The sequence below is a fragment of the Hemitrygon akajei genome, chromosome 22, assembly GCF_048418815.1.
Source record: "Hemitrygon akajei chromosome 22, sHemAka1.3, whole genome shotgun sequence".
NCBI lineage: Eukaryota > Metazoa > Chordata > Chondrichthyes > Myliobatiformes > Dasyatidae > Hemitrygon > Hemitrygon akajei.
Window position 1 is genome coordinate 58,416,230 of NC_133145.1, and position 26,484 is coordinate 58,442,713.

At 40.1% G+C, this 26,484-nt stretch overlaps 1 protein-coding gene across 1 annotated transcript in view; it reads right to left on the minus strand.

Moving 5' to 3' along the window:
• Window positions 1-212: 212 nt before the first annotated feature.
• The window catches only part of arhgdia (Rho GDP dissociation inhibitor (GDI) alpha), a 58,129-nt gene continuing 31,857 nt past the window's right edge, over window positions 213-26,484 (minus strand). Inside the window, exons 3-6 of the mRNA XM_073026357.1 lie at window positions 13,039-13,122; window positions 9,148-9,224; window positions 5,837-5,900; window positions 213-1,648 (exon numbers count right to left, since the gene is read on the minus strand). Coding sequence (XP_072882458.1) covers window positions 1,449-1,648; window positions 5,837-5,900; window positions 9,148-9,224; window positions 13,039-13,122 — 425 coding nt within the window. The 3' untranslated portion in view covers window positions 213-1,448. The remainder of the gene's footprint in view (window positions 1,649-5,836; window positions 5,901-9,147; window positions 9,225-13,038; window positions 13,123-26,484) is intronic.

Sequence of the window (26,484 nt, forward strand, 5' to 3'; positions counted from 1 at the left end):
TGAGAGGCATTTGTATGAGCAAAAACGTATTGTTAACGAAAGCTCAGAGGAGGATGGCCGGACTGGTTCAAACAGACGGAAGGTGACAATAGCTCAAATACCCACAGTTCAACAGTGGTAAACTGACGACCACACCGGGTTCCACCCTTGGACCTAATAAATTAGCCACTGAGTGTAAATGCAATTTTTGTTGACAAAGAAAACCAAACATCTTAGTCTGAATATTTTATTATACTTGCTGTGAAAACATTGGTATTGTTCTTTCACCTGTTAATGTCCAGACTACACAGAAGTCAGAAGAGAACATTTAAAAAAATCCATCACTGTAAAAGGGGAAGACGACTCTGGCAAAACAAACAGGTAAAATCACTTTTGGTCCCAGTTCTAACCACAATGGCTACCAATGATATATGCTGGCTGCTTAGAACACTTTCTTAAATATACCATGTCCAAAAAAAAATCAAGAAAGCCAAAAAATAGCTGGACAATGGAGCATAGAATCCAGGAATGAAACACTGAGGCAGATTGATGTGTGGCACAAAATACAAAGAGGCATAATATTATTCAGGCCATCTCTTTCCAATATTCAAGATTTTTTTTAAAGAGCATTTTTGAACAGTATTTTACCAGCACCATTTTACAATTGAAAATGTTCAGATAGCTCCCTTCAAATTCACTATAGGGCTCCTACTGTCTCATTCCCCAACATTCCAAGACTTCACAAAAACTCCCTCTGAATTGTATGCCTTCAATACTTAATTTTATACATAATTTTAACAGGAGTGTATTTATTCAGAAATATTATCACTGATTAGACTAGCTTTATTGTGGATGTGCACTCACAGATCTCCAGACAGGGGAAAAAAAAGGGTTCTTAATCCATGCTTGTATAAAAAATGACTAAGAAATTCATGATTTTTTTTTTGACTATTTCCATAACCAACTTTAGCATACATAAGGCAACATGGTTACACACAGAATAAAAAATTACAGGAGTAAATCTGAAAAAAAAACAAATGCCTCTAAAGCTTTATATTATATTCTTCCACCTAATTTAAACATCGCGATCTTCTAGCTTTCCAAGTTTAGCACTGTGCTAATGAAACGATGGTCAAGTCCCCAAGGTGGGGCATCAAGCCAAACCTGATTTACATATCACTTTCTCTTTTTAAAAAAACTGCGGGCCTCCCGCTCCCCACAAAAGGCAGCTGTCGGCAGAGCAAAGGGGATGAATCACAAATGGGATAAGGAGAATGAAACATGTAGCCATACATCTGACCTGTGCCTTACCAGTACGAGGGTTTGATTTACTTTGCCAATGATCTCACTGTGCAGTATAAATCTAATACAATTTTCTTTTCAAAAAAAAAGCTAACTTTGGTACAGAGGGTGTATTTTTGTTTTTTTTCCTCTCTCTATTGGATGGACTACAGCCGGCCTTGCACTGATTAATCTTTCCAATCCTTCTTGATGCTGAGGCACCACTCCCAGGAGAGGTGATCGAACCGGTCATCATCGGTGAACTGGGATTTGATCGTATAGGTGCCCCTGACCATCATGCCTTTGGGAGCCTCTTCTTGTGGCGTAAGGAACTCGTATTCGGTGTCGCGTGGTCCATAGCTCCCCACCATGTAGTCAGCCTTATCAACTGTTCAAAGTGCACAAGAGAAAGCAATGTTTTAGTAATCTTTTTGTCATGTGATGTCTTATCACATCAGTGGAGGCCAAATGGCTTAACTCTGTTCCTGTGTCTTACGGCCCAGTCAGATATATTATCACTAACTTGGGTGAGGCAGATTTTGTTGTGGCAGTAGTACAGTGCAAATACTACAACTTAGAAAATTAACTAAAGGATTAATGAGGTAGTTCATGGACCATTCTGAAATCTCTAATGGAAGGGGAAGAAGCTGTTTCTGAATTGTTGAGTGTGGCACTGCAGGCTCCCAAGATACTGGGGGAGGGGGATTTTTGCATGCCATCATACAGATACACTGAAGTAGTACAAGTGAGAAGCAACAACAGTACGAGGTATATAAAGTGTTACAGTTGCAGAGAAAGTGCAATGCAGGTAGACAACCAGGTGCAGTTCCACAATGAAGTAGATTGTGAGGTGTAGATTCCATCTTATCGTACTGAGGTTTGTCCAATAATCTTATCACAGGACATGGCAGTTGTCCTTGAGCCCAGTGGTATGTGTTTTCAGGCTTTTGTATCTGGTCTGCAAACCAGAGACAAAACACAATCTGTAAACAAGATGTATGCCACACTTACCACTAAAAAATAGCATATCCTTGCCCGTAAAGGCTTTGCAAAGCGTCACTTAGAAGATACTATAAAGATGTGAAAGAAGGTCTTGTGGTTGGATGAGACTAAAGTGGAATTTTCACCAACTGAATGTTCATGAAGCTGAACGTGTGGCATAAATCCAATGCTGCACATCAGCCAGCAACACAATCTTTATGGTAAAGTATGAAGCATCATGCTATGGAGATGCTATTCAGTAGCAGGGACTAGAAATCTGGTCAGGATTGATGGGAAGACGAATGCTTTTAAACAGAGATTCTGGATAAAAACTGGGAAGCCTCTGCCAGAAAGCTTAAACTGGGGAGGAAGTTAGTCTTCCAGCAGGACATCGACCTGCTAGAGCAACATGGCGTTGTTTCAAATGAAGAAAATTGAGGTCCTTGGCAAGACCTCAAGATTTCTGTACACTGCCACACCCCAACAAACCTGGGCAAACCTTGCTCTAACATGTTTACAAAGCTAATAGAGACACATCCAAAAAGATTACTGGCTGTTGTAGCTGTGAAATGTGGTTTAACTAAGTACTGAGCAAATTGGGGGGGGGGGGGGGGGTGCCTTGGGCTCTACTGTGAAAAAGCATGTGATTCTTAGTTAAATTGATCAAAATCCCTGGTTGTAATACTCACTCATGTAAATAAAGGGTTGGAGGCCAAGTACTTTTTCAAGGTACTGCACTTACATGCAATTTCTTTTCAATATTTCTTACTAATTTATTCCAGCTCTACTTTCTATCCCACACATGCATTGTTTTTAAACTCTCCTGTTCTGCAGGGTTCCAATTCCTTTCTAGTATCATATTTTGACTCAGCGTTAATGTCATCCTTGTATTTATGAAACAGTCATAATTTACCCACTTTCTCTAGATGAATTTTTGAAGGAATATAATTATAAGAAACTGGGATGAGGCCCATACTTCAGACTTTGGGAGTGGAAGGCAGTTCAGCCCATCAGATTCATGCTGTCTCCCAGCAGTGCAATCCCAACAATTCTCTTCCCTTCAATCAAGTCAGATGAAATCCTGAATTATTGGGACTGGACTACAGCCTGCACAATGCTGATTGTCTCAGAGGAATTATCCATTCCCTAATCCTATCCCACATTTCTAGTTTCATAGAAAGGAACTTCTGAAGCATTATGACAGCCACGTCAATCTTCTCATACACATTCGATGGAAGACCTAAACACTTTGGAAATTATAATTTAAATAAGAGCTTCTGCACTAATGGATATACATAGTTAAACATTAACATGCCATTTTCTCAGTCATCTCTCAAGATGTGTTTTAATTTAAGGCTCTCCTAACAAAAGGAATGGTATTCTTATGTAAGGAAGGAATTACTATGGCAAAAGAAGGGACATTGAAGAGTTTGTAGACTGATTGTGAGGAAGGTGTATCTGAACAATACGAAACAGCAAATGTTGAAGTACTCAGCAAGTCGTGCAGCATCTGAGGAAGGAGAAACATTTTTATTTCAAACTTTTAATCAGGAGTATAGGGGCATTGCCAGAATAAATGATCAGTAGACCTTCTCCCCCAGGGAGTCTAAAATTAGAGAGCATAGGTTTTGGGGGGAGAGGTGGAGAAGAATTTAAAGAGGACTTGAGAGGGCAACTTTTCCCACACCAGATGGTGCGTTTATAGAATGAAGTATCTGAGGAAGTGGTAGAGGACAGGACAATTACACTGTTTAAAAGAAACTTGGATGGGTGCATGGATAGCAGAGGTTTAGAGAGATATGGGCAAATGGGTTGTGATTGGCATGGATGGATTGGGCCAAAAGGTCAGTTTCCATGCAGTTCAACTCTGATTCTATGCAATCTGCCTTCAAAATTTAGTAAGTATACAGGTGCCCCCGCTTTCCGAACGTTCGCTTCACGACATTTTGCTTTTACGAAAAAAGACGCCCACTTTAAACTTGCATTTACCCTGAGAAAGCCCACCATCACCATAAAGCCTTGCGTGGGCAGGTGTGTGTGCATGCATATACGTGCTGATTTTTTTTTCTACAAATCGGTTTTGTCTCAATCTTCCCGATTTTGGTAAGTGAAACTACACTGTACATACATTATTTCTACTTTATTGTGTATAAATACTGTGTATTTATCATATCATTCCTGCTTTTACTATATGTTAGTGTTATTTTAGGTTTTATGTGTTATTTGGTAGGTTACTTTTTGGGTCTGGGAATGCTCAAAAATTTTACCCATATAAATTAATGGTAATTGCTTCTTCGCTTTACACCTTTTGGCTTACAAATGGTTTCATAGGAATGCTCTACCTTCGGATAGCGGGGTGGGGGGGGAAGAGAGAGAAACCTGTACAGGTGCCTCCCCCTTACAAAGGCAGAGTGTTCCTATGAAACCTTTATTAAGCCGAAATGGCGTAAAGTGAAGAACCATTAATTTAAATGGGAAAATTTTTCTTAAAAGCGAAAATCCTCTTTGTAATGCGAAAACAGGTGACTAATGTAGGTCTTTTGTAAAAGTGAGGTGGCGTAAAGTGGGGGACATCTGTAGTTAACTGCTCGCATGTTTAGTGACTGGCATTCATTAGTACAGTGCAATAAATAAGAACTTCTCTTCAATTCCTGATTAATGTTGCATTTACAGTCATCAGATGCTTTTGCCTAGGTAGTGGGCATGAATTACAGGAGTGATCTTTTGACCTGATAATATTTAGAAATACAGCATGGTAACAGACCCTTTTGTAAGGCAAAAGAGCAGAATCAGGTCATTTGGTCCATTGAGTCTGATCCACCATTCATTCACAGCTGATTTATTATCCCTCTCAACCCCATTCTTCTGCCTTCTCCCCATAACCTTTCATATTTTTACTAATCGAGAACCTATCAACCTCTGCTTTAAAAATACAGAACGACTTGACCTTCACAACTTACAACTATCTATATACATAAACAGTCAATATAAATATCTAAAAGCTAGCATGCATCTGTAGTTGGGATGGCTGGCACCAGGGCATCTCCTTTAATAAAACATGCATAATGTTCTCACTGAATCCTGCACACATCAGCCAACAGGCATTCAATACTTTGACTTATGAAACCCTTATTTAAATAAAACCTTTCCAGATATTTTCCCTCTTCAGAATTGATCTGAGCTATTTGCAGAATTCATTTACATTTCAGATTTGGAGTGCTTACATCTGTGCCAGATATTCCTATTTCACAATTTATCCCTTGTGTGACTTTCAACAAAAATGTCATTACTCAATCTAATTAACCATGGCTAAGATTCAAGTCAGAGCAAATCTGAACTACAAAACCATCAAGGAGACATTCACTACAGATAAAGGATCGCTTTATCTGAACTAACACATATAACGTTGTCATATTTGCAACATATTATTTGGAAGAAACAGCATACATACTGTTGGCAGAGGCAAATGGAGGAAGAAGCTTTTTGAAAAGAATACACAGAATTTGCAACTTCACAAGGGTTTCACAATGTTATTTTAGATAGGCTTTTAAAGACACATTAAGATCACACAGAATTTGTGGCCATTTGTACTTACTTCTTACTCCTCTTCTTGACGATGTCTGAATGTACTTCAGCCCAGAAACTATTTCTCTGTTAACCTGGTGAAATAGAAGGGTTGAGTGACCTCAGTTGTTGACACAGTGATGTTAGTTCTTTTATAGACTGATTAGACTCATTGCAAGCCACTTGCACAAAATACAGTTCTCAGAATAAATGCCTGTATTTAGCAACACACTTGCACAACACATTCTAAATTTTGTTTATTGATTGACATGAAATTGCATTGCACAAATGGAGAAAGATCCATAATATTAGAACCATACAGTACATACAATGAAAACGGATGGATTTCAAATCACCTCTTCCCCATGCTCCCAACCCCACCCCCACCATTAGGGATCTAGGGCACTGAGATGTCTATTAGTATAATTTGCATTTATGCAAATTAAATGTTCTTATTGCCAGGGGCAGAAGTGGGGATAAGCGCTCTCGACCTATCAAATGCTCCCAATAGCATGTGTTTCAAATAGCCGCTGACAACCAAGTCCAGCTCCTGGCCTTCACACTTGGCTTAGCTACTAAGCACAGTGGAACCATTACTACAGACAGGAGAAGGGGCAAAGGCAGATTACTAGTGCCTTAAAATCAGTGGCTTTGGGCAGATACAGCTTGTCAGCTGTGGTTGGCACTCATCTTGAGAAGGAAAACGCTGGCAACTCCTGCAACATTGCTGATGTCAAACTGTGTTTCCTTTGGATTCATCAGCTGCGTATCCCTGGTTGGCCCCAACCACGGAGGGCTTCGCTATTTACTGCCTATAAAGTAGCCAAACAGCCCAACGTACTTGACCTGATTTTATCAAATGTAAACAGGAGATTGCAATAAGGTTAAAATAAGTTTTTAAAATACATCCTAAAAAGAAGCTAAAATCTCAATAGAATCTAGGCTTTCAACTAGGCAGCTGAAGGAATGATTACTACAAGGTTATTAAAATCAGGAATACACAAGAGGCCAGAAATGGAAGAACTCAAGAGAACAGATTTGTAAAGCAGGGTAAAATTAGAAACTGGGAGGGACAAAAGCAGAGATCCGAATAAAAGGATGTGAATTTTAAAACTATCAAACCACAATGACGCAACAGTGATCAATGACACTGCCTGGGTGAATTCATTTATGAGCCAAGGAATTTTGTTTAATTTTGGAAGGTAGGAAGCTATCACTTCAATATTCCAAACGCGTAGATAAGGACCTTCAGCTAATGAGCAGAGGCTGAAAAGGGGCAATGCTAAGGCAGGCAATGTGAATAGTTTTGGTGATCAATGGATGAATGGTAGGGTGCTCACCTCAGGGCTGAATGATCTGGTTTAAATGCAAAAATTGTGAAACAATTTGTAGCAGAGACCAAAGCGATACGTTTGATCAGAGGAAATTTTAAACTATCCAGCTTGAGCAAATGAAGGAAGTCAGAAACAGTAGACAGGAGGGGAAAGTTGAGAAAAACTCAAAACATGCAAGGGGAATCCTTGCATGATCTGTCCTTAAACCCACGTTCAGTCTGCACAAAGTGGAGAATCTCAGCAAGTTTTCAAAGCCAATTTGAGGTACTACAACTTTAACATCCTTTATTGAGAAACAACAGAAATCACCTGTAAATTGGTTTATAAAACGGCCTGAAGCTCAACTGTATTTCTGCTTTGTAATCACAAAAAAAATCCCAGTTATTAATTAGCAAGTACTAAATATGGTTATTACAATAACACATTACTTTCAAAAGTACACAGATCGACAGGTGAAGGATCTGGTCACTGAGGTGCTGAGAAGGCTCAGTACCTGCAGACTGGGCATTTCTGCTCAGGGTTACAATCCAGTATGAAAGTTCAGTAGGTCAGGGAGTATTCTACCTAAAGAGAAACTGAGTCAATGTTTCCATTTGAAGATCCTTCTCTGATCAGCTCTGGTTAAGGATCTTCAGTGTGAAACATTAACTCTTTCCTCTTCAACAGATGCAGTCTGCTGACTGTTTCCAGCATTGTTAAATTTTCATTTGCTATCATATGATGCCTCTTGACCAACAGTCAGGGGACAGGTATAATTTTGATTCAAATCTGCTCAGTAACAAGATGCTCACCTTCTAGAGTGGCCATTTTGGCTAAGCCATCTTTAATGTATTGGCAACTAGTGAACAAGTCTTTGAAGAAATAAGAAGCAGGATAGAGAAAGGAGAATTGGTGGATGTTGTGTACTTGGATTTTCAGAAAGCCTGTGACACGAGGCTGCTTAACAAATTAAGAGCCCATGGTATTACAGGAACGATACTAGCATGGATAAAGACAGTCAGTGGCTGACTGGCAGAGGCAAAGAGTAGGTATAAAGGAAGCCTTTTCTGGTTGGCTGTCGGTGACTAGTGTTGTTCCACAGGATAGGTGTTGGAGCCACTTCTTTTTACGCAGATGACTTGGATGATGGTATTAATGGCTTTGTTGCACAGTTTGCGGACGACACGAAGATACGGGCAGGTAGTTTTGAGGAAGTAGAGAGGCAACAGAAAGACTGAAACAGATTAGGAGAATGGGTAAAGAAGTGGCAAATGGAGTACAATGTCAGCAAGTATACGGCCATGCAGTTTGGTGGAAGAAAAGGGCAGTATTTTCTAAATGAAGAGGAAATTGAAAAACCTGAGAGACACAGGGACTTGGGCTTCCTTGTGCAGGATTCCCTAAAGGTTAATTTGCATGTTGTGTCTGTGGTGAGGAAGGCAAATGCAATGTGAGCATTCAGCTCTATATATGAGAGAGGGAGGGGGGAGGGAGGGGGAGGGGGAGAGAGATTGATAAATTTTGATTAGTCATGGCATGAAGGGATATGGGGAGAAGGCAGGAGATTGGGATTGAGAGGAAAAATGGATCAGCCATGATGAAATGGTGGAGCAGACTTGATGGGCCAAATGGCCTAATCCTGCTCTTATATTTTATGGTCCAAGTCAAGCACAGACTAACAGGCAAGCAACAAGCTGGCTACAGTCAGCCACAGTACATGAAATCACACAGGCCCACACAACAACATACACTATTCTGCTTCATCTGATGTGGGTGTTCTAAATACGGTATTGTTAATGTCAAGTGGAGGCAGTCTCACGAACATGTCTGATGATCTGCCAGTTCAGCTTAAACCAAAAGGACTCCCCCTGTTGTGGATTTCCTCCGTTGTTTAGAGCAGCCTGCAGCTGCAGATACAAGACGCTGGCTGGAGACGATGGAATTGCTCGAATTTTGGAAACCATGTATTGAACATAAAATGAAAATAAGCTAAGATTTCAATTATATACTTCTAAGTGTAGAAACAAACCTTGAAGCAAATTTTAATCTTGTACTCAACGCCCTCTTTCAATACAAAAGGATTCTTTTTAAAGTTGTCAAGGTCACCTGAAAATAAAGACATTTGTTAAAAACACAAAACAAAAATATTTTACTGACTTTCACCGTATCTGTGTTCTACATTAGTTTAAATGTTAGTGTAAATGCATTGAACTTGGTGTTCTTAATACACTGAAAAATAGAACACTAAATAATACCAGGAACCTTTGGAGAATAGTTAAAGATCGTTGATAGTATAATTGAGAAATTAGGACACACTTTCTGCCAAAAATTGCCTCCTCACAACACACTATGTTCCAGCACAGTCCACAGGGCAATTTGCCACCAGGAGCTTGACTCTTTGTTACTGTGATGCCCAGTACAGCATAGGAGCTGTCTCAGCATTAGCAGGTGGTTGGTCTTGCAAAATCACTATCACCACCTAAAATTGAAGAATTTAATATTTATTTATTTGGAGACATAGCACGGCAACAGGCTCTTCTGGCTAATTCCGCCCAATTACTTCCAGCCCAACAAGCCTGTGTCCCATATAACAATTAACCTACTAACCCACATCTCTTTGGACTGTGGGAGGAAACCTGAGCAGCTGGAAGAAATAGTCACACAGACAGTCATGGGGAAAACGTACATCTCCTTACAGACAAGCAGTAGGATTGGACCTGGGTCCTTGGCACTATAAGGCTTTATGCTAACTGCTACAGTACCTTACTGCCCACAAACAGTATTGGAAAAATAGTCAGCATGCTAATTGACTTTGGTGCTTAAGCTAAAATGCACTGAAGTCAATTAACATCAAATCTAACGAAGAACACAAACATAACCAACTTTTCACTTCACAGTTATTGTTTCCAAATAATTGGAGTGGTAAGGTTTACTCAGGCACAAGCTATGAGATCTCCAGGGTATTGGTGATGGTGGGGGGGGGGTAATCACACACACTCTATGGACTCCAGGGAGAAAGTCCCTGGAGTGGCACAGGGGCTACTGCAGCTGGTGATAGCCCCAGGCAGATCCTACCACTGGCAAGACGATCATTTAGAGTGGGAAAGGACCCATACAAGTAGAACACTTTAATGTTACCAAAACTGTTACTCTGCAAAAATTTCCTTGAAATTCTATAAAACATCTGATTAATCTACCACTCTGCACTACTCATTTATTTTTCTAACACAGAAATTTTTATGTCCTGCAATGTACTCGTAAAACACATTTCACGACATATGTCTACTCTGCTACTGAACAGAGGCATTAACCCATTGAACAGTAAAAACTGTGAGGTGGAACAGAACTGAAGGCCAGAGTGGGGAATAGAAGAAGGAGGGAGGGTGATGGAATTTTTTTAAATCAGAAGGAAAAAACGATATTCAGGCCATCAGGTTGGAGGCTACCCAGACGGAATGAATACAAGAGATTTCTCCTCCACCCTGGATGTGGCTTCATCTTGGCACAAGAGGAGGCCATGGACTGGTATGTCGGAACGGGAAGTTCCACTTTCGACGGATGAAGCAGAAGTGTTCAATGAAGTGGTCTCCCAATTTGCAGTGGATCTCACCAGTGTAGAGGAGGCCACATCAGGAGCGTCAGACACAACAGGCAACCCCAGCAGATTTGTAGGTGAAATGTTGCCTCATCTGAATGAAGGCAAGTGAGCAGGTATAACATCAAGGCCGCTTGTAGGAATAGGTGCCAGGAGGGATATTAGTGGGATTGATCAATGGACAAGGGGATCATGGAGCGAGCAATCCCTACGGAAAACCAAAGGGAGGATGGTAGAGAGGGAAGAGCCACCACTTGTATTGGGGAGGGGAAAGCGAAGACCCACCACTAGTATCTGCTGAGAACATGAATGAGGAACTCAACAGATCTATGATAAACAGATAAACAGATTATCATTTCGACCCAAGACCCTTGGGACCGTATATAGACCCTTCTTCAGCACTGGAAAGGAAGGGAGAAGACTCCTGGATTCCTTTTTTTTTGGTATACAAAAACCTTGGCATATAGAAACTTAATTGCTATGTCAGAACTGGCTAAAGCAAATTTCCATTCCTGCTTTTGTGGCTTGGATTCAAAAATTCACAGTCATAGGCATCAATTCAGGAGGACAATAGAATTTGCTGAGACAATTCAAGAATATAAGATAATTTCTGTTAATGCAGAACATTGGTGGAATCATATTCAGGTTTACTATATACGTTATGCAGCAGCAGTACAGTGCAAGACAAAAATTTAAAAACTGGTGCAGAAGTGGTAGCTTAATAACACCATCTTTAAATAGTGCCTTTAACACCATCCAGCCCAAGATCTTACGGCACAAACTAACGGAGATGGGAGTAGACTCTCACATGGTGGATTGGATAGTGGACTACTTGACAGATAGACCTCAGTATGTGCGGTTGGGAGACTGTAGGTCTGACACGGTGGTCAGCAGCACAGGAGCGCCGCAGGGAACCGTACTCTCTCCGGTCCTGTTCACCCTGTACACATCAGACTTCCAATATAACTCAGAGTCCTGCCATGTGCAGAAGTTCGCTGATGACACGGCCATAGTGGGGTGTGTCAGGAATGGACAGGAGGAGGAGTATAGGAAACTGATACAGGACTTTGTGATATGGTGCAACTCAAACTACCTGCGTCTCAATATCACCAAGACCAAGGAGATGGTGGTGGACTTTAGGAGATCTAGGACTCATATGGAGCCAGTGATCATTAATGGAGAATGTGTGGAGCAGGTTAAGACCTACAAATATCTGGGAGTACAGTTAGACGAGAAGCTAGACTGGACTGCCAACACAGATGCCTTGTGCAGGAAGGCACAGAGTCGACTGTACTTCCTTAGAAGGTTGGCGTCATTCAATGTCTGTAGTGAGATGCTGAAGATGTTCTATAGGTCAGTTGTGGAGAGCGCCCTCTTCTTTGTGGTGGCGTGTTGGGGAGGAAGCATTAAGAAGAGGGACGCCTCACGTCTTAATAAGCTGGTAAGGAAGGCGGGCTCTGTCGTGGGCAAAGTACTGGAGAGTTTAACATCGGTAGCTGAGCGAAGGGCGCTGAGTAGGCTACGGTCAATTATGGATAACTCTGAACATCCTCTACATAGCACCACCCAGAGACAGAGAAGCAGTTTCAGTGACAGGTTACTATCGATGCAATGCTCCTCAGACAGGATGAAGAGGTCAATACTCCCCAATGCCATTAGGCTTTACAATTCTACCGCCAGGACTTAAGAACCTTTTAAAAGCTATTATTAATGCTTTTTGAGATAGTGATTTAGATGCATATCATATTTTTTACTGAGTTAAGTATTGTATGTAATTAGTTTTGCTACAACAAGTGTATGGGACATTGGAAAAAAAGTTGAATTTCCCCATGGGGATGAATAAAGTATCTATCTATCTAATAAATCTGGAAACAAGGAAATTGCATAATTGAAAGTAAAACTGGGCCATGAATGTGAAGTGTTACTAACTGCAAGAAATGAAGCGCACTCAAGGGTTTTGGCAGGTCTCTACATTCAATGTGACCACTTGAACCTGCATACAAAGCCAACAATGATAATCCATGCCCAGAGAGTCCAAAAAATGAGTCAAGGAAATTATACCAGGCCACAGTATTCCAGGTCATCAAGGCGCATGGAAGATATTCAAGCTCTTACTGAAGCAATCGACCCCTAATGTCAAAGAACCATTAGAGAGACAGATGGGAGAAACTGGCACTTCAAGGACCAGAAATAGTACAAGGACAAACGGCAGAGCCACTATTTCAAATAAAACAATAAGCATTATACACACTACTTTGAAACTTACACGTGAACGATTCTACACATTTAGTATTATGAGGGTGCCAGGTATGGAGTTTTACTTACCTGTTAAATCCAGGACTAAAGGATGAGGTGCAGCTGCACATACCAATGTTAAACTGGTCACTTGAACATTTGGAACATTAGGATCTGTAAGAAAACACATATTTTATTAAAAACTGTGCCTTCCAAACACTGTCTCTATATAACATAGCAAACTGAAAACATCAGGTAAAGACTAACTAAGGCTTAAATAGAGTCATCATCATCTTCATTGTGTGCTGTGTGGTATGAAATGGGTGATCATGGTCTATCCACAACGATTGTTCTTGGGAAATTTTTCTACAGAATTCTACAGAATGCCTTCTTCTGGGCAGTGTCTTTATAAGATGGGTGACCCCAGCCATTATTAATACTCTTTAGAGATTGTCTGGCTGGCACCAGTGGTCGCAATACCAGGACTTATGATCCTGATGGAGGGGCGGGGGCCCGAAGCAGGTGCTATACCTTGCCAAGGGTGACCTGCAGGCTAGCAGATGGCACCTCCTTTGGCAGAGGCATATTGCTACCCCACTACCCAATTAAGTAGAGTAACACAAACAAAATGGTGGAACTCAGCAGATCAGGCAGCATCTATGGAGAGGAATAAATGGTCACTGTTTTAGACTGAGACCTTCATAAGGTTTAATATTCTCATTCTCACACTCTCTCACTCACTCTAGCATTCTGACCTTAAACCATGGGAGTTAGCTGATCTACAATGCTTGAAATTCCACTTCATTTAGACATTTCAGCTTAAACATTTAATTGTATAAAAGACTCAAATACTTCTTTGAATGAAAGACAGAAAAACAAAGATCAAGGCCTTTACAAATCAAAACAAAATTTGACAATAAATGTACTTTGAGTCTTTGAAACATAGGAGCAAACATGGCCCATTGCTTTGACAGTGGAAACATTTTGACAACTGACCCACAATTTTCAAAGCACGTTCGACTTGCACGTCCTAACGTTTATCCTTTAAATAGCATCACTGTTCTATCTTTTCTTTTCAAGTGGAGAAGTAACAATCTGGATCTGAACGTTTAGTGAACTAGTTCTGCAACTTAGTAATTTTTTTGGTCATCTTCCAACATTGCTCAAGTGGAAAACCATAGCATACTGGAGATATTATGCAATGTCAAATATAAGTCAATGTTAAAATTCTGAATATCTTTGAACTGGATCACCAGAGTGGACATCTACAATGAAACAAGCGGTTCAATGAAATGCAATACAAGCTGCATTTAAAAAAATTATCAAGTTAATAATTTCTTGGAACTTGGATTAGCCAAAAAAATCTTAGAATCAGTAGGGATAAGCTCTTAATTTGTTCAGTTGATTTTCCAGTAAATGAATTCCAAGAAAGTGCAACATAAGAATTTTAAATCAGCCACACATTTGATATTTTCTACCTTACGCAAAACTTTAGCATCTTTTTATAAAGTTTAGTCACATCAACTTGGAACCATTATGAAATTGCAATCAATGTTGTTTAAATAAAATATGCATCAAAATGAATGCTTTAGGTCATTCTGGCAATTAACAAAGGACAGATTAGTTGAATAGTTAATTATCTTACCTCAAAAATGCTTACATTACAAATAAAGATACAATTTTACCTGAAATTCCAAATAAACCAGACAGGAATATGCCATACAACTTTTACGGGGAAAATTATCAATATTGTACTCAAATTTGCTATTATATCTGAGTTTTCCACAATATTGGAAGTTCTATACAATGGGATTTAATGTTGTTGTTGAAAAGCCAGTGTTTCACTTTCATGCTCAAAACCACAGTAAGTCATCCAGGTTTGGAGCTGATAGAGCCAAGCCAATGGACTGAAGAATAAAAATCATTTTGTATACAACATCACCCATGATAACAACTTTTATTTCTCTATATTTGTAACATCAGAGATAATACAGCACAAACTCCCCCTCACTGCTACCACAGCACTTTCGTTTCTTTCTCCTGACTGCAGCAATTGCTCAGAAAGCAGAAATTATACCCCATCAAATGTCAGCTGTCTATATCCTGATATTTTTGGATTGCAAAAAGCAAGGAACCAGAAATTACATCTCTTCCATAGACTATACAAATGCATTCCAATAACAAATGTGCAGTTTACTTCTGAGGAAAAGTTACTGTCTTCTCCCCTCACTCCTCCCACTCAAAATAGTAAATCAAGCAAAATTAATCTCCCTTGTAACTGCAGCCTTATGCACGATCTATTCTGGGAATGATTAATGCTGACAGTTTGGGAATGATCACTTTCTGCACAGCATGTTCTCAGGACTTTTGCTTATACCATCAACCCCATTTTAACTACACTGTTTTTCTCTTGGCACGTGCCGACACTTGCTCAGGTGGCTCAACAGCATTCCATTACCTTCTCCTAGTGGCTGGCCTTCAACTATGCAGCATTCCACTAAGCATCAAGACTCCAGGAGAGCAAGGATGTTCAACAACTAAGTCTAACCCAACCTCACTTGACTGCTGAATATACAGTTGTAAAAAAGGCACTGGATAACACATCCATAAGACTGTACTCCTTACTACAGTCAGGGGTAGTAGTGGGGATAAGTTCTCACTACCTATTAAATTCTCCCAATGGTGTGCAAAAGGAGGACTCGGAGGGCAGAGCAGTCAAGATGGCGCAAATGGCAACTCCTTTTCTTACATCTTCAGAAACAGATCTACTTCTATCTTTGATATCTCTTTTATTCCTTTTCAAGGTTCTTTTGAAGACCCTGACCTGGTGTTACACTCTATCTTTGGTTCTTTGCGGAAATGGGACCCATTCTCAGGGATTCACGACCGGCTGCTTTTTGATATCCCAGTGACACGGCCTGGAAGACTAACACACCTTCAGGATGCCGGATTTTCTGGCCCAGCAGACAAACTGATTCAAGGCCCCTGACTGAGGCATTGCGGGACAGCACGGAACATCTCACATAGATAGATAGCAATCCAGTCAATTCTTTCCAAAGTACTGAGGTAATAAAACTTAGTGCCCCTCCTACTCACCCAAAAATAAGCTCAGTATTGATTTAATTTTGGGACATTCAAAGGTTAATTTTTACCGTCAAAGTATGCATGTACAACTCTGATACCTGTCTACTCCAGAGAGCCATTAAATGTAGAAAAACCACGGCTGTTGAAAAAAGAGACATCAACTCCACCCCCCGCCCCATAACCAGCACAAAAAAGAAATGACTCGCAGACCCCAAAATCCCCCCTCTCCCGCAGCAAAAAACAGCCACAATAACAATCAACAACCACAACCCCCTATACATAGTCCACAATCCCCTCAATCGCACAAAAGAACAGCGACAGTAGCACTAAACCCCCCAGTCCCCCCTCTTATACACAAAAAATTAACAGATCACCTACCTGCCAATCATCCACTGGTTTCAGTATTACACAACTGGCAGATTTATTACACACCACTGAGTGACAAGTTTGATTACAATCAGAAACACTAACAGTCATACAGCAGGTTAGGGAAAAATGAGTGAATTTTGCAGTAAATAATATCAATGAAATGCCAATTATGTCACGTGGCATTAACCCAAGTAGTAATATTGGGAAAGGCATCAGGCTGGATTTATGTACCATCTCTGAAAAGCCACACAGGCAGCTTATCCAATCTGACAATGTTTAATGATGGTAATTTATGACAAATCAAATCACCTCAACTCAAGTTGGGGAATGGTGAAATGTACAAATTCACAACCAATCGCATATATTGCATTTCTGGTGCCAAATGAGTCACAGATCACTCAGCAAATACAATTCAAATTTTATATCAACCTCCACACTCATTTCAAGTGAGCTGATAATCCAGTGTGACCCATTGGAGAATACAAAGTAAAGCCCAAACAACATGCTTCCATTACTGGCACTAACATTGTAAAAACAAAAGCCAAGGCACCCAGATATTTTGTTTAAATCAGGGGCCCCCAACCTTCTTTATGCAATGGACTCCATAGTTTATATAAAGCTCCATGTGCTGAGGGCAGATGATTGGTGATTCTGTCGATACTGCATGCTAACCACAATGTGTTAAGTGGCAGACTTATTTCTGCACTTTGCTTTGCATGTAACCAGCGTCACTTGCTGAAATGTTCAGTAAAAGTTGCTGCAACTTCTGTTTTCTCTGCACTTCAAAACCAGGTCTAACTTTGTAAGTTAAAAAAAATGGGCAAAAAAATGCAGCTCTCAGAAATGTGAAATAAAAACAAAAATGCTTGAAGTGCAATCCTTGACACTGTTCAATCTCCTGCCATCTGGTAGGAGATACAAAAACATCTTGGCCAAAACAATAAGACTGAAAAACAGCTTCTTCCTGAGGACTATTGTGCAGCTGAAAAATGCTACACACCGGCTTGCCAATGTCCTTGGAGTGTTATGGACTACTGAAGTCACTTATTACATGTGAATATGAGAATTTTAAAAAATTAAGCCATATTGCATGCATTATAACTATCTTTTTTGCACAGACTGGAATAGCACTGCCATCTCATTATCTTGAGCAATGACAATAAAGCTCTATTCTATTCTTTTCTAAACTCAGCAGGTCAAACAGCATTTGTGGAAGGAGAGACATTTTTAGGTTGATGATAATTATGAAGAGGTGGTTTTACGTTACAGGTGTGGGGCAGGGAAGAAACAAAATTATATGTAGGACAAAATGAATCTCATAGGGGAGATCAGGGTCTGTCGCATTAGAGACAAAATGAAATCCAAAACATTGCAGAGGACTGAGAGACATGCCTACCAGTTTAACCTATGCTAAAGGAAACAGGTTGAATTAGCTATCATAGATACAGCTAGCTCAGATACAGTCTTACAGTTCAAACCAAAAGTTCAAAAGTACATTTGTTATCGAAGTATTAATACTATATATAACCTTGAGATTCATCACCTTACAGGCAGCCACAGAACAAAGAACCCCCCAATAGAACCTATTAAAAAGACTGTCAAACACCCAACGTGTAGAAAAAAAATCATGCAATAAAAGCCAGCAAGTAACGTTCAGAACTGAAGCTCATGGAACTGAGTCCACACCCATGAAGTCAGTCGCTGATCCAAGAGCCCATTAGTTGCAGACCACAGTCTCAGTTAGTGCAGAGACAAATACACCTTACCGAACTGAAAACCAGCCTGTCCCTCGCCTCTGGCCCCAACAGCCTGACCTTCTCAATTTACTCCAGCCCTTAAATCAGCCAAAAAGTGGGTCAATTTTTGCCCCTGGGCCCAGGCCCTGCTGCCTTGCCAAGGTTTTGCTGCTTTGAATCGCTTCCAAGTCCGGTCCAGCAATGGCTATATACTGGCTCGTTCCCCACTCTCAGACCAAGGCCCTGACTTCTCCATCCATCCATTGTTTTGGCTTTATTTTTATTTTTGTATTTGCACAGTATGTTTTCTTTTGCGCATTGGTTATTTATCTTTCTGTGCAGTTTTCCATTGATTCTATTGTTTTATTATGAATCCCAGGGTAGGATATTGTGACATATTTATATTTTTACTTTATACTTATTGAGATACAGCACAGAATAGGCACTTCTGACCCCTCGAATCACACCATCCAGCAAACCCCAATTTAACTGTAGTCTAACCACGGGACAACTTAGAATGACCAAGTAACCTACCAATCTGCAAGTCTTTAGACTAAAGGAGGAAACCCACACGGTCATGGGGAGAACATAAAAACCCATTACTGACAGTGGCAGGATGTACTTTGATAATAAATTTACTTTCAACTTTGAAATGTTAACTGATTTTCTTTCCACAGATGCTGTTTGACCTGACTGTTTGCTTCAAAATTTACTGACACAAAGATAGACGTTTTATAGCAGATGATCAAAAATTTAGTCAAAAAGGTAGATTAAAATAACTTCTTAAGGGCTAGACAAAAGTTTAAGTGGAGAATACTAGATCCTGGGGCTAGACATGTGATGGCCTAGCAATAAACAGAAATCCCCAAGAGGAAAGAATTGTAGGACAGTTGTTTGTTGCATCTTGTAGGGCTGAACAGGTTCTCCAGAAGCATGGGCTATACAGAAATGGGCAAGGCTATGGAGGGATTAGGAAAAATGAAAGATAATTTAAAATATATTAGCCAGAGAAGTGAACATTTGAAGGGATCATTGGAGAATATGTTGAGATATGAGCAGAATCCTAAGCAAAATCAAGTATGCATGCTATTTAGATCACATTCCAATTGCAGATATAAATAGACCAGAGTCCAAAGACCATATTAACACCTAAGATTTATCCAATCACCAACTTGAAGAACTGCTTTTAAATGGATATAGCATATTAACTCTATTGTTTTAAAAACAGTGCATAACCAATTACGTCACACTAAATAGGAGATCTGCATTCAATTTGAATTGAAAGGTGATTCATTCCTTGGACAAAGTAATTGATTTTACTGTGGTAACAGGAAACTAGCTACAAGCACACAGAATCTTGAAATCTCATCTCCAGTGCACAAGAGCAAAGGAGAACACTTGTTACTCTGGATCCAATGCAACATATAAGAAATGCATTGAGACAATTAATTTTTAAAAAAACACAATAAATACCTAAGATATATTCATAGATTGATTATCTGTACATAAAGTGATGCTAGGTACAGGAGTGATAGGAAATGATAAAGTAGTGGTGGTGGGGTGGAAATGTTGGTCAGCTTTCTGATTCAGAAAAGCAACTGATTTTTTTGAGTCTTGGTATGGATGCTATGTAGCCTCTTACCTGATGAGAGTGGGACATGAGCTGGGTGGGTGGAATCCTTCACAATATCGCTAGCCTTCTTCCAGCACATTTCTGTATACGTGTTCTTCATGGCAAAGTAGGCTGATGCCGGTGATGTGTTTGACTACCCATTGTAAAGCCTAGTAATGTTAATGAAGAGTGTACTGGCCAGTCACAAGTGTTGCTAGGCTTCTGGCACCAGAGTATGCCCACAACTCACAAACCTTAACCCTATGTCTTTGGAAAGCGGGAGGAAATCAGAGCACTCAGAAGCCCAGGTGGTCACAGGGAGAACATACAAACTCCTTACAGACAGCAACAGAAATTGGAGTTCAATCTTACAGCTGGTGCTGTAACGTGTTGTGTGCTGCCCCATAGATTTGAACCTATCACCTGCCCACATAATGCTGCAAATGATTTCAACTCAAACCACTTCCACTTCATGCCAATCATTGTATATAAAAGATATCCCCAGTGCCTCACACTATTTCAAACTTGGAAACTGTGTGGAACTCTCACAAAATCATATAGCTTTTAGGTGACAGAGGAATAAGTCCTTGCTTGCGCTGTATGCAAATGCACTGACTGCAAACAAACATTGAGAAATCACATTAGGTACACGCAGCAAAAATATTATGGCTGGGATCACACCGAACACTCATTCGATTACTGCAAACTGCAGCATTGGCTCTTGCATTTGTGGAATAATGCTTGAGTTGTTCTGCAGTCATGAAATTGAATATCGAGGTTACTTTTTGTCCGCATTGGCCAATGAACACATGAACTTCCATGCAAATGCACAGCTTTAAAGCACAAAGTTACAAGAAGGGGGGGTGGAGAGAAGAGGGAGAAAAAATATCTAAAAAGCAGTAATTAAATGAATCAGAATCAGGTTTATCATCAACATGTGACATGAAATTTGTTAACTTAGCAGCAGCAGTTCAATGCAATACGTAATCTAGCAGAAAAAATAATAATAAATAAAATAAAAATAATAAACAAGTAAATCAATTACACATATTGAATAGTTTTTTTTAAAGTATAAAACAGAAATACTGTATATTAAAAAAAGTGAGGTAGTGTCCAAAGATTCAATGTCCATTTAGGAATCATATGGCAGAGGGAAAGAAGCTGTTCCTGAATTGCTGAGTGTGTGCTTTCAGGCTTCTGTACCTCCTATTTGATGGTAACAATGAGAAAAGTGCATGCCCTGGATGCTGGAGGTCCTGAATAATGGACACTCCCTTTCTGAAATACCGGTCCCTGAATATGTCCTGGGTGCTTTGCAGGCTAGTACCCAGGATGGAGCTGACTAGATCTACAACCTTTTGCAACTGCTTTTGGTCCATACCAGACAGTGATGCAGCCTGTCAGAATGCTCTCAACAGTACAACTATAGAAGTATTTGAGTGTATTTCTTGACATGCCAAATCTCTTCAAACTCCTAATAAAGTATAGCTGCTGTCCTGCCTTCTTTATAACTACATCGAGATGTTGGGACCAAGTTAGGTCCGCAGAGATCTTGACACCCAGGAACTTGAAGCGCTCACCCTCTCCAGTTCTGATCCCTCTATGAGGATTGGTATGTGTTCCTTCATTTTACCCTTCCTGAAGTCCACAATCAGCTCTTTTGTCTTAATGATGTTGAGTGCCAGGTCATTGCTGCGGCACCACTCCACAAGTTGGCATATCTCACTCCTGTACACCCTGTACACCTGAGTTTCTACCAACAATGGTTGTATTGTCAGCAAATTTATAGATGGTATTTGAGCTGTGCTTAGCCACACAGTCATGTCTATATAGAGAGTAGAGCAGTGGTGCTAAGCACACACCCAACAGGTGCGCCAATGTTGATCATCAGCGAGGAGGATATGTTATCACCAATCCACACAGATTGTGGTCTTCCAGTTAGTAAGTCGAGGATCCAATTGCAGAAGGAGGTACAGAGGCCCAGCTTCTGCATCTTCTCAATCAGGATTGTGGGAATAATGGTATTAAATGCTGAGCCATAGTTGATGAATAGCATCTTGTATGTGTTTGTATTGTCCAGGTGGTCTAAAGTCATGTGGAGAGCCTTTGAGATTACGTCTGTCATTGATCTATTGTGGTGAAAGAGTCCAGGTCCTTGCTGAGGAAGGAGTTCAGTCTAGTCATTACCAACCTCTCAAAGCATTTTATCTCTGTCGATGTGAGTGCTACTGGATGATAAGTCATTAAGGCAGACCAGATTATTCTTTTTAGGCACTGGTATAATTGCTGCCTTTTTGAAGCAAGTGGGAACTTCCACCTGTAGCAGTGAGAGGTTGAAAATGTCTTTGAATACTCCTGCTAGTTGGTTGGCACAGGTTTTCCAAGCCTTACCAGGTACTTCATAGGTTACTCAATTTTTACAATCTGGAGTTTAAAATGATCCAAAAATTCAATTTGTAACAAAATTACTTAATGATGCTCCTTTTAGTTGGAGATGTAGACCGAGACAATAAATTGCATTTAGAAAAAAACAAGATATAACTGCAGCCAATTGTACAAAATTTTAACTACCACTATGTCACAAACTATAAAATCAATGCGATTCTTAAATCTTGTTTTAATGCATGAGCAGTCAAGTCTGCAGGGACTATATACTCCCCACAGAAAGCCTATGTACTGTAGTTCTAAGCACCAACAGAAATCGATGGACACTATGCAAACCAGAAATGTGGATTACAGTGCAAAAGTTTGGGCACCCCTGGTCAAAATTTCTGTTATTGTGAATAGTTAAGTGAGTAGAAGATGAACTGATCTCCAAAAGTCATAAAGTTAAAGATGAAACATTCATTTCAACATTTTAAGCAAGATTAGTGTATTTTTTTTGTTTTGTACAATTTGAGTGAAAAAAAAGGAAAGGAGCTCTATGCAAAAGTTTGGGCCCTCCAAGAGATTTGAGCTCTCAGATAACTTTGACAAAGGTCTCAGACCTTAATTAGCTTGTTAGGGCTGTGGCTTGTTCACAGTCATCATTAGGAAAGGCCAGGTGATGCAAATTTACAAATAGCTTTACAAATAGCCTGACTCCTGAAACCCTGTCCCAACAATCAGCAGCTGCCTAGCACTCTTGAAAATTAAAATAAATGATGCCCACAAAGCAGGAGAAGGCTATAAGAAGACAGCAAAGCGTTTTCAGGTAGCTGTTTCCTCAGTTCGTAATGTAATTAAGAAATGGCAGTTAACACAAACAGTGGAGGTCAAATTCAGGTCTGGAAGACCAAGAAAACTTTCCAAGAGAACTGCTCGTAGAATTGCTGGAAAGGCAAATCAAAACCCTCGTTTGACTGCAAAAGACCTTCACGAAGATTTAGCAGACTCTGGAGTGGCAGTGTACTATTCTACTGTGCAGCAACACCTGCACAAATATGACCTTCATGGAAGAGTCATCAGAAGAAAACCTTTTCTGCGTTCTCACCACAAAATTCAGCATCAGAGGTTTGCAAAGGAACATCTAAACAAGCCTGATGCATTTTGGAAACAAGTCCTGTGGACTGATGAAGTTAAAATAGAACTTTTTGACCACAATGAGCAAAGGTATGTTTTGAGAAAAAAGGGTGCAGAATTTCATGAAAAGAACAACTGTTAAGCACAGGGGTGGATTGATCATGCTTTGGGCTTGTGTTGCAGCCAGTGGCACGGTGGACATTTCACTGGTAGAGGGAAGAATGAATTCAATTAAATACAGGTGTCCCCCATTTTTCGAACGTTCACTTTACGACACCTCGCTGTTACGAAAGACCTACATTTTAGTTACCTGTTTTCGCTAACAGAAGGTGTTTTCACTGTTACGAAAAAGGCAGCACAGGCCTTGAGCAGCCAAGCTCCTCCCCCAGAACTGCATGCTAGCCGGCATTGATTAAACACGTGCCTGTGAGCATCTGTGCTTTATGTCAATTTATTTTGGGCATCTGTTAGCAAGATGAGTTCTAAAGTATCGGAAAAGCCTAAAAGAGCACCTAAGGGTGTTACACTTGGTGTAAAACTAGACATAATAAAGCATTTCGATCATGGTGAACGAAGTAAGGACATAGCGAGTTTGGCTAAGAAGGCTGGGTTTGTGGAAGTTAATGAAGATGATGTTGAAGAGGTTTTGGCATCCCATGACCAAGAACTGACAGATGAAGAGCTGATGAAGAGGAAAAGATAACAATTGAAACTGAACGCAGTAGCGAACGGCCCAAAAGTGAAGTCATCCAGAAACTGAACATGAAGCAATTGCGTGAGATTTTCGCTGCGATTGACAACGCTGCAATGATTGCAGAAAAGTATGACTTTAATTTTGAAAGGGTACATAGGTTTAGGGCATATTTGCAGGATAGTGTGAGTGCTTACAAAAAAATGTATGATAGAAAAATGCACGAGGCTAAGCAGTCAAGCATACTGTCGTTTTTCAAGCCTTCCACATCAGCCACAGCAGATGACGAAATTCCACCTTCGACATTGAGGCAGGCAGACATAGAAGGTGACCTGCCTGCCCTGATGGAAACAGACGACGATGAGATGACACCCCAGTCTCCTCTACCTCCCACCACCCCAACCTCCAACGACTCAGCCTAACACACCATCATCAATGTGCTCACTGTCTTCCCGATTCCAGTAAGCGAAACTACACTGGACGTACATTACTTCTACTTTATATAGGATGTATATTTTTATGTGTTATTTGGTATGGTTTGGAAGCTTCATAGCTTAAAGGTTACTGGAAAGAGTGCTTCTACCGAGAGCGCTTGCGCTGAGTGTTTTTGCCGCGAGTGCAGCTGAGTGCGCTTGTACCAAGTCTTTCTGCTGAGAGCGCTTGTGTGAGATTTTCGCTACGGTGGACAGTGCTGCAATAATTGCAGAAAAGTATTCCTACATTATATAGGCTGTGTATTTATCAGATCATTCCTGCTTTTACTATATGTTACTGTTATTTTAGGTTTTATGTGTTATTTGGCATGATTTGGTAGGTTATTTTTTGGGTCTGCGAATGCTCACAAATTTTTCCCATATAAATAAATGGTAACTGCTTCTTCACTTTACAACATTCTGGCTTACGAACCATTTCATAGGAACGCTCTACCTTCGAATAGCGGGGGAAAACATGTACCAGCAAATTCTGGAAGCAAACAGCACACTGTCTGTACAAAAAAGCTGAAGATGAAAAGAGGAGGCTTCTACAACAGGATAATGATCCTAAACACACCTCAAAATCCACAATGGACTACCTCAAGAGGCACAAGCTGAAGGTTTTGCCATGGCCCTCGAGTCCCCCGACCTAAACATCATCAAAAAATCTGTGGACAGACCTCAAGAGAGCAGTGCAAGCAAGAAGGCCCAAGAATCTCAATGAACTAGAAGCCTTTTGCAAGGAAGAATAGGTGAAAATCCCCCAAACAAGAATTGAAAGACTCTTAGCTGGCTACAGAAAGTGTTTACAAGCTGTGATACTTGCCAAAGGGGGTGTTACTGAGTACTGACCATGCAGGGTGCCCAAACTTCCACTTCGGGCCCTTTTCCCTTTTTTGTTACTTTGAAACTGTAAAAGATGGAAATAAAAAAGTAATCTTGCTTAAAATATTAAAGGGATGTGTCATCTTTAACTTTACGCCTTTTGGAAATCAGGTCATCTTTTACTCGCTTTGCTATTCACAGTAATTTTGACCAGGGGTGCCCAAACTTTTGTATGCCACTGTAAATCCCATTAGGAAAATAGTACTGAAAATTAGCACACTAAAAATGCATATATGTTTTGTTGACCACACCCTGTATGAACAATAAGGAAAATAGCAACTACTTAGATTTTTATCAACTAGCTAAATTAAAAAAGAATTCAAATTAAGGTTTTTGAGAAATAAGCAATCCAGAAATTACTGATTGTGATCACATACTCACTAGATACTGGAAATGTTATAGAGGCTGAAAAACTTCTGATCGTACAGAACAATAGAATGGCCAAGAAAGTAAATTAAAACAAAGCTCCGAATAAAAAGACTTAAAATAGTTTTCCCAGAGAATCAAAAGTGGAGTGTTGTGTATAACAGCAAGGAAGTCATGCTGCAGGTATTTAATAGTTGGATTGTATGTGAAAGACTACGTGCAGCTCTCTGGTAGCCCCATAAAAGGAAGGAGATTGAAAGTGTAGAGAAGGTGCAGAAGAGGTTTGCTAGGATGCTGCCTGGATTAGAAAGTATGAGCTTAAAAAGTTTGGACAAACTTGGGCTGTTCTCCCTAGATCGTTGGACGCAGAGGAGAGACCTGATTAAGGCTTTTAAATTATGAGAGCCATAGATGGTGTAAACCACATTCTTTTCTAGAGGGGCAAATAAAAGAGCACTTTTGGTACATAGACCAACTGTCAAAAATTTCTAAAACCAATCTCACTTATCAGGTTTATAACTGAAATAAATAATTACAGGATGTTGGTCTTTAACCTCGAGTTCTACGAAAAAAATGTTGAAAAACCAGACTTCAGCCAGCCTATACAAGAATCTGGTTGTAGACAACATTCACAATATCTGGCATAAAAAAGACACCTCTCATAATTATCCTGTTTTTAAGGGTTTAGTTAGAGGACAGATTGCATGAATCTGAATTTATAGAATCTGAAATGGGAAATGGAAAGAAGTTATGTGTTTTAGTGGACAAATGCATAATAAAAGGACTGAGCTGTAAGTTAGGGAGAGGAAGCAGGAAACA